Source organism: Poecilia formosa, unplaced genomic scaffold (assembly GCF_000485575.1).
Source record: "Poecilia formosa unplaced genomic scaffold, Poecilia_formosa-5.1.2 Scaffold317, whole genome shotgun sequence".
In the NCBI taxonomy this organism is placed as follows: Eukaryota; Metazoa; Chordata; class Actinopteri; order Cyprinodontiformes; family Poeciliidae; genus Poecilia; species Poecilia formosa.
In genome coordinates this window covers 38,267-48,189 of record NW_006800256.1, presented here as the reverse complement: position 1 = coordinate 48,189, position 9,923 = coordinate 38,267, and the positions used below count along the sequence as shown (strand labels likewise).

Sequence of the window (9,923 nt, the reverse complement as noted above, 5' to 3'; positions counted from 1 at the left end):
TAAATGGTGTAACTCCCATTACCAGCTGCCTCTTCTCATGGCTGTGTTGGAAAATGTCAGTAAGCTTTGCACATTTAGCAATACAAAGTATTAATACATTTATTTTCTTTAATCTTGCTTTTTAAAAAGGACAATGTAGAACTCAAGTTTTTAAATGTTATAATTTTATGCGCTGAAAAAGTTAATTCGCATTCAGCTTTACTCGTTGCCAGCAGCTAAACTTCTCCTCAGTAGTAGACCGAGGAGAAAACATCATGTTTTTTCAAAGCCCTCAGTATATGAACGAAGCGGTCCGTCCACGAACTCTCCCGATTACCTACTTCCCAGTTATGTTGACTCGGTGGCTTAGGACAAGTAACATTAAGGGGAAAAAAGAGCAGGACACTTCACGTAGATAAATATTTCTGGTCAGGTCAAGCTTTATAATAGAGGTTGAGAAGTCATGAGATAATGACGGCACGTGCTTGATACGAAGGAGGACGAAGCTTAGCGTGATACAAACGCACACAAAAGGCATCAGCAACAAGTTATGTGGCTTTTTACGCTTTAACCACGTGCCTGGTTAGAATATGACAGAAATAAGTATGGATACTAATAACTTACCGAACAAGGTAGATCCCATCACTTGCGTTGCTTTTTAACTGCAGAAATCCGAGTTGGGAAGAGACGTTACTCTGCAGAAAATTCATATTTTCCAAACGGAAGTACTTCTTGGACTTTTATTTAAGTATTACTCTCCTTTGAGATACGTTTACATTATATTGGAATAAATGCAACGTTGATTATGCAGGAAAGGAAATGAGAAAAATCGGACTTATAACCATTATTTGAATTGCGAGGATAATGTTTGGCCGGGCGTGGAGCCCCCTACTGGATAAATAAGGTATTGAAGCTAGTAACCCAATTTTTAAACGACACACACGAACGAACAGATAACTTTCAGAGAAAATTCAGACTCTAAAAGTACAAAAAAAGAGAGATTTTGTCAAAAATATTAACCACCATAAAGTTTTTAAATATATTAAAATTCGGCGAACGTCAAGTCCGAACATTTATTTATTTATTTATTTATTTTTTATTAAGACATAGAAGAGACGTTTGCATTAGAATAACAGCAAGAGTAACAAAAAGAAATCTTAATGTATTTTGTAGGCTTAAATAAAGCTCTTTGTAATGCCTCCGTTTTTTGGAAGTTTTTTAAAGCAGCATTTATAAAAACGCCCGGAAGACGTTCAAGAACATTCAAACCACCAGAAGTATGCACTTCAAAGTGCATACTTCTGAAGTGCATTCAGAAGTATGCACTTTGTATAAGAAGTGAAAAATAAAAATTTGATAAAAAATAATAACAGCCATAAAAGTTTTAAAGATATAAAAACTAAATCAAGTGAAATGACAGCAAAAAAAGAAACTTAATTGGGAACGAATGTTCAGAGTGAATGTTCAGACGTTTGCTGAACGTCAGGTCCGAACATTCGACGTTCGACTTTCAGAATACGTTCACGGACGTCGTGCAAACATTTTCTTGCTAGCTGGGATGCTACTGTAAAGCAGCAGAGTGCAGGCTAGCTCCTCATTAACCAGGTAATGTTAGCATCTTATTTGTCTCTCTAAATTAGAAGCAGAAATAAAAAAGGGGTAATATTCTGTGTGCTTAGCATTTTTACTTGAAACCTATTGCTATTTTTCAATATTCATCCCAAAGTGTAAATCATTTTTTCCTTGGTTGGAGTTGGGTAAAAGTATAAAGGTATTTTTTTTGTTGTCCAAGTAAAACTATTGGATTCAAAACAACTGCATCTTTTAAAAAACCACATTTTATTTTCCTCTCATGATTTTAGTCCTTAGAACATTTTCAAAGAAAAACGTTATCCAGGTGCTCAAGCAAAAATCTCATACCAAACCTCATGCTATAAATCTGGAGGACAACTATTGTTTTTGCTTTACTCTTTAAGCAAAAAGCAAAGAGTAATGCTGTGAGGTTTGAAGTTGATGCAATCCTTACAGCAAATTGTAGCAACATTACCCACTCTAGTTTTGTCCAAAACAATCCAAGAGGAGCAATTGTGCTCCTCTAACGTTGTTTTTATCCTCAAATAATGACTTCGTGGATTACTTGTGCCAACAAACATCCTCTAAATGCAATAATCTTGTGTTGGAATCTGTCCTGAAGATATCGGCTGTCATGTGGCTTTTATCTTTCTGATGAATGCCTTTGAAGAGGAGACACTGGCTACCCAAAACAGTCTGCGACAAATGCAAACATGACTGAAATACATAAATCAGGTCTCCATTGTCAACCTGGACTGATGTTTATCTCAAGGCTAGATAAAGCTTCATGTGAGGTATGACTATATTTGTTAGTTTTGGGGTCTTTATACAAACAAATGTCTCTTTCTCATCTTCACATGACATCCATGAGGAGGAATCAGCAGATTTAAGTTCGACTGATTGTGACCAGTAACATCTTATTCCAATCAGTAAACAAAACTAAAGTGCTACAAGGTCATGGTGATAATGGTTCCCTTTGGTGGAGAAGATATTAAAGAGAGTCTGCAAATTAGCACTGAAAGTTGTCTGACTGACAAGGAGAATCCTAACAAATTTATTTTTCCAAAAGCAGCATTTCGTCCTTCACTATGATGCCGTATTTTCTTTATAGTAGCTGTTATTATGAAGCAGTTTCTTACCACTCTTATTTCTTAATAGAGTGGTTATTTATTAACCGCTAGTTAGTGCTAATTAGTACTAATCACGTTAGTGATTAACGTGATTAGCACAGCTACAATAATGTAACTCATGTTAGATTTGAACATGTTTGGCAGCATTTCAAAAATTTTGAGTTGAAATAGGAATGAACATTCTCTAAAAACAGTTAATATTTATGCTTGCTGTGCTAATTGCTAAGATTAAAAAATGTGAACCATCAGCTTTTATCTCTTTCTTTAAAAGTACAGTTCATACTAATCGTCTCAGTTTACTAAAGCTATTTCTTGTTCTTTGTCTTTCTTCTAAAGTACAGCTGCTAATTTCAACCGTCCACATTTCTAATCATTGATGTTAGATCAATCAATCAATCAATCAATCAAATTTTATTTGTATAGCACATTTCAGCAGCAAGGCTGAAATGTGTGCTTTACATAATTAAAAAACAAAATAAAAACAGCATGTGACATTGAATAAACAGTAAGAAAGAGAGATTTTGGAAAAAGAAAAAAAAAAGAAACACTTTTGTTACGGAATTAAACGCCTGCCGTCGCCGGACTCCGCCGTCTGTTTAACACTTAACACGGGTATTATCCAGGCCTCGTCGCCGAACAGGACAAGGTCTCCAACCTTGCAGCACCAGGCTCCATCCACCTATCACGCGAATTTTTGCGCTAGGACTTCGCCATCCTACACGGATTTTTGTGCACTATTTTTACCTGTTAGAGTCTAGAATTTACAGGGTTTTTCTGTGTTAGATGATAAAAACTTGGTTAAATAAGAACTTTGCAATCACTTTGTTTTTCTGGTAAAATATCAGTAAAACCAACGTCTTACATAGACTCCTGTCTCACACGCATTGTGTGAGAGAGATGTTTTTTTTTCTTCTAATATAAATAATTCATGTTTATTCAAGGACAGAGAGCAAAAAAACAGAAAATGATGTTCTGATCCATTCATATTTAGCTGTAGGCCAAACCTAAAAAAACCCAAAACAGATCAGAGATCAGCTACAAATTTGTAATTGGTGCGTTCAAGAAAAAAAAAAAACTATTCATTTTTTTTCCATGACTAGTTTATAATCTACGCTTAATGTGTTACAAATACCACCACTCCCACATGCGCGCACTTCCCAATTCAACCTTTTTAACCCTAACTGCACGTTGTTGATTCATGTGGTTGCAATTATACTCTTTGAAAACATTCTTGGTTACCCATTCTAACAAAGACTGTGGCCTTTTGTGGTCTGGATCCACGTGGAGACACGGAGGGCTGGGGATGACGGGAGGGGGGAGCATGTCTGCCTACCGTTCCCTGAAGAACTATTTCTTTCTTTATTCAAGTAAACATCAACATATAGAATCGCAGACGGACAAAGGGGAACCTCATTCTGCACGCCATTCTCCTTTCATGCCTGACCGCAGGTCATTACTGCACGCTGTAATCATAGACATGAGCAAAAACACGGCGGTTCTAACCGTTACAGCCCACACAAGTGTCTGTACGTGTGAATGAAAGTTTGGGAATCTTCGCCGAAACGGATCTCACTTTACATTTTCCGTCAACCACGGAAGCGGCAGGTTGAAGACGTGGTTTTCTGCATGGCAGTCTGAGATTAGTGGCTAAATCAGTCTATTGTCTGTGCATCAAGGTTGAAGGGTGGATTTCCTCTAACCTTGGCATTCGGCACTAAACCTGAGCCAAGGACTGAGGTTGAAGAAGGCAGCGCTAACAGTAGCAAGCAGCTGCACAGCCCAAGGCCACACATTAACCTAGCTCACACATAATTGAGACTAAGATAGAACGGCTAATGACTATCTTAGTCATTGAGCTGCCGTGAGCCGAGGACGGGCACGTCGTGAACTCTGTCACTTTGACTTAAATCAGGTAACAACTAGACAGAGAAAAGACAGAGCCAGTTGTGTATCTTCCAGAGAGATAAGTAGCATAAATCTCTTGCTACATGTCCACCTCCTTATCCGAAGGCCCGTCTCTTGGAGGATGGGGAAGCTAAAAGCATGTGAAAATGTCAGGATGTCCTTGATAAACAGAGATTAGAACACAAACATTCACTATTTTCCCAACACAGTCAGATGGGAGTTGCAGAGAGGGGAAAAAAAGAAAAGGGAGTTTTTGGATCTGAAAATGTGCTTAACTGAAAACACATTTCACACTCTCACAGAACGAGCATGTCAGACTCATGAAAAGACGTCTTCATGCTGTACTCTCAGCGGGCGCTGACAGTTCTTAAAGGGAGTCTATAAGATATGGCTCTGCGAGCTCTACAAATACATCTTTTTGTGACAGAAGACAGGAGAAGTTGGCAGCATTGAGGATGAAAACAACAAACAAGTAGATGATTACATGGATATTTAGCAAACAATGCATTATCACCAACATTTTCTAGCCCCCAGTCCTAAATTTTAACTGTGTGCCATCATCTGCGTGTGCCTACCTTTGCGTATGCCTGCATAGCTGCTGGAGAGGCCATTCCTTTTCTTTCGGTGCCGGTATAACCAGATACTAAAGACCATGAGGATGATCCAACATGCTGCTCCAATTCCTGCGATAAAGGCAGGCTGCTTGACCACATCTGAGATCTGCTGGGAGAGCGGGTTCTCCTGGTTCACGGTCTCGGTCATTCGCCCAGATGAATCTGGAAGTGGGGAAGGATCAGAAGAGACGTGAGCAGGATGTTTCAGAGGGTCTGTTTGATCAGCGTATGAATGGTTTTTATGGTAAACATGAAAAGTGAGCTTTATGCTAAAGGAAAGGCATGAAAAGAAATGGATAAAAAAGTAGGAATGAACAGAGAAACCGGGTTGTTACAGACATCAGACAATTTCAGCTGGTTGGAAGAGTCTAGGTTAAACATTTATGACGCACTTGGAAAACTAAAGATATTTCAGACTTCAATAAGGTGAACCAAAAAAAAAAAAACAACTTGAAAGAATGTTTCTTTAAGGCCACATAAAGAGACTTCCTTTATATATCTCCTCGTGTATCCAGACCACAATATATACTTCCTCTGATTTTACCAAATTTGACATTGTTCAGAGGTGTGGGGAATTACCATATTTTCCGCACTATAAGGCGCATAGACTAGACGCTACAGTTAGGGTTGCCACTCTACGTACTCTACAAATGTGGATGTGTAATAACAAAGAAGTGGTCCCGAGTACATTATATAGTAGGCTGCCCCAGTCTACTATATAGACTGGGGCAGTCTATATAGTAGACTATATAGACTGCCCCAGTCTATATAGTCTGGGGCACAACACACTCACACCGTGAGTGTGTTGTGAGTGTATCACAACACACTCACGGTGTTGTGATATTGTGCCCAACTGCTTTCTGGGTAACACAGACCAACCGACACGCTGCCGCCGCAGTCTCTGTCTGTCTTCCCCCACACCCCTTGCGCACTAATCTGAGTATGCAGATTGAGGCTAATGGATATAAGTGTGTGTGGGTATGGATGTATATATTTAGAAATGTAAACTCAGATAAAATCACAATAATTTAACCTATGTTTATTTATTTATTTCATTTGATTTAACAATAAGGGTCCATCTGAACGTATGGCATGGGTTTATGGGTTAGGAGTTCATAAGTTTCTAACTTCTTCTCCTTTTCAGGCATGTTAGGATTATTGCAGTACAAAAAAAATATGTATTTTGCATTCCTTTTTCATGCGTGTGATTTTATACTTCTATCATGTTCAAAATAAATAAGTAAATAAACAGTGTACAATTTACTACCTTGGTAAATCATATAAATTTATTGTTTCTAGTGAAGTCATTTCATTCTGACATGGAAAGTTGGACTCCCTGACCAGTCCCAAGTGACGTATCCAATATGGCTTCATATCTTAGAACTATATTGTTAATGTCTGGGATTGCAATATAATATCTGGTGCTACAATAGGTAGCAGCGAAACAAATAAAGACGTTGTTTTAGACTCTAAACTCAGGAAAAATGTCATTCTTGGCTTCAAACTCCTAACCCAGCATTAGCAACACAGGCTATAACTCTCTTCTTCTCTGAAATATACACAGAATTTGAATTTGTACTCATGGTTATCATTAATAAAAGATGCTGAAAACAGTTCAAGATAAGACCTTGTCTAATTTAAAGCTCTACGTTTTTCAAAAGGAATCTTAAGGATTCCTCTCACCTCCAAGACTTTAATTTGTGCATCTTGATAGAGGAGATTATTTTTTCCCCAAGCAGGTGAGTGTAAATCTGGGTTGTGTTGCAAATCCCAGTCAACAGTGACAGGTGAGCGGAGCTTGATGATGGAACCGGTTAGAAAAACACCACGAGGCATCATTTACACTAAGCGACGGCGATTTCCTAAACAGATAAACAAATCCAGAAAGATCACCCTCAAAGACAGACACCGCAATAATTAGCAAACAGAGGTACAACTGTGAAAAACTGAGGCGTCGAATGCCTGGAAGCTGTGAAACGCACTGTAGCGACGTCGTATGCACAGCTGCTCGCTACAACCTGCTTCTTCTTGATCTGTTTTTCTCATCTGTCTCCGCTTCTCCCCCATGTCTGTTACATGAAAGACTTCTCTGACTGGCTCCACCCTCTGGCGTTTTGACTTTCCTTTTTTTATGCTTTTGTTACTTTATCCTTTTGTTTTTCAGAGTGAAGTCTTTTACTCAGTAGCCATTCTTTTGAAGGATCGCTAGAAGCCCAACAAAACCTCAACGCATTGACTTTACCGTACCATATCTCTTCATTTGTCTCAGCTGCTGAGTCTATGTCTCTATTTGGCTGCCTGGCTTCTCAATTTGTGACTCTGTTTGAGGGAGCCGAACGTGCCAATGTTCACACAAAATGTTAGCAAAAGCAGCACACAAGGGATTGTACAGGTATCTGGACTTAGGATTACGCGTACAAACCTGAGAGTGTGTCAAATGCGTTTAGGTGAAGCGTTGGTCCCCGAGGCGCATTGTCCCACTTCGGTGTTGGTACATGGCAACAATCACCACAGGAACTCTTCAAGTGAGATAAATTGTATCTGTCACAGGGAATGCTTCTTCATTCCCATCCTGGCCCACTCAATCACACATTTAAAACCAGATGGTCTCCTGGTCTCTCTCTCTTTCGCTTGCTGCTTCATGGTGCTGTTTTTTTCCCCATTCTTACTCATTAGCAAGTTAACTAAGCGGCTCAAAAATAAACAGTGGCCAAATTACCCAAAAATGTTTGGTCAATTTGGACAAAAATGATGGTCCAAAAGGTTTCAGGCCAATTGTATCGTCGTCTTTGCTGTTTGAAGCTTAGCAAAGGCAAATGGTGCCGTCTGTGCCACTATTTTCTGGTCTTACTGATTAGCAAGCTAGCTAAACGGCTCAAAAATAAACAGTGCTTGGTCAATTTGGATAAAAATGCCTCTTCAAGAAGTTTCGAGCCTATTATATTGTTGTCTTTGCTTTTTGAAGCTGAGCAGAGGCAAATTGTGCTGTCTGTGCTTATTTTCTTTTTCTTATCTTACTCATTAGCAAGCTAGCTAAGCAGCTCAAACATAAATAGTAACAAAATTTCCTAAAGATGTTTGGTCTATCTGGCCAAAAATGACACTTAAAGAAGTTTATATTGGTCATGTTTGCTGTTTGAAGTTGAGCAGAGGCGAAAACATATTCAAAAACAGAATGGAGAGGGCTTCTTTGCTGAGGGAGCTGAGCGTACCAATGTGATGCTCGGCTAATTAGCAAACATAAATGAAAACATTTAACACAACACACGAAAAAAAACTGCAGAACCCCGTTGTCACTCAAACTTCTTTATGGCAAGAGAAGTTTGCCATAGACAAACTTCTCTATGGCAAATTTGGGTGAGAGAACTCACCCAAATTACAGTCTTCAAGCATCTGCACTAAGCATGAAAAGGAAACAGGGTAGAGGCCTGAGCATGTCTCACAACAATAAAGGAAGTTACAGAGATGTTGTTTAGTTGGCATAAGGTCATGATACTGGAAGTTCTTCATTTAAAATGGATGAGCTTATGCTATAATTACTTGTTAAGTGATTGGGGTTGATTCACTTCCAAGGAATATCAGGCAACTATAGATGCACAAATCAAACATTTGGGGTCAAATTCCTATTTTGTACCTTTTTTGAACCAATGTTGACTTCTTTTTTAAGAACTGAGAAAATCTGCCAGTGTCAGTAAGCTTAGTGTAAGAATTTAAGGACTTTTAAAGACCTATATGATTTAAGACCTATATGACCAAAAACATTTTTAAGCTTCATATTTCATGTTTACCTTACTTAACCGCTACAAAAAATTGGTAAATTTTAATTTGCCAACTTTAATTATTTATTTTTATACAGTACTACAACCATTACTAAAGAAGCTAATTGTTCAGAGTTCTGTTTTCAAGCACAAAAAATTTAGTGGAAGAAAGAAATTTGGTTAGAGAAAGGTGCAACAGGGAAAACAGCAGCCTATAGAGGATTGTCACAAATGATTCATTCCAGACGCACACAAATACTAGACATAGGCTACAAATGGAGCCTAACCTTTGTGCTTAAAACATCTGTCTTTGATTGATCTGATGCGATATTAAAATTTTTCGAGACAGTGAATTTTAATAAGGCACAGTTTGAAAGTTGGAGAGGACTCCTGCACCTCTTTCCACAAATATCACACTTTTACACAATTTTCTAATTTCTCATAATGTAATTTATGAGAATGCAGACATGGCTGCAGACTGAAAAAGGTGTGGCTATGTCCACTACTCACCAAACTGAAAGAAAGTGGTTTCACTCTTGACCCCGGGACCGGCGCTGGTGCTGGCTGCGACTTCGACGCTGTAACGGATCCCAGGGGTCAAACTGGGGATGACCACGGACAGCGTTGACCCATCAACCGTCCGGTTGATGTGATACTTGCTCTCATTCCCCAAACACCAGATCTGCCATCACAGAGACCAGGATTAATTCAAATGAATGCACTGTTATGAGCCTTTGAATGAAATGTTGCCACCATTTTGGCACACAGTGGGTACAGGATTGCACCAGTAAGGTGTCTAAACCAATGAAGAACAAATGGGGCCAATAATCATAACCCAGCTTCGGCAGAGTTAAGACCCGCTGCTCACAATTGGAAGACATTTGCCTCAACATTAGACCTGAAACTGACATCCTGCTTTCTTTACTGTGCTAATATTCTCACTTCTTTTAGTGTGCATTTTATAT

The 9,923-nt window shown here is 38.8% G+C and overlaps 1 protein-coding gene across 1 annotated transcript in view; it reads right to left on the bottom strand.

The window, feature by feature from the left end:
- Positions 1-9,923, bottom strand: part of robo1 (roundabout, axon guidance receptor, homolog 1 (Drosophila)) — a gene marked incomplete at its 5' end in the record, with an annotated part of 71,275 nt that overhangs the window by 29,254 nt on the left and 32,098 nt on the right. Inside the window, 2 exons of the mRNA XM_007573055.2 lie at positions 5,162-5,362; positions 9,469-9,640. Of these exons, the coding sequence (XP_007573117.2) occupies positions 5,162-5,362; positions 9,469-9,640 (373 nt within the window). The remainder of the gene's footprint in view (positions 1-5,161; positions 5,363-9,468; positions 9,641-9,923) is intronic.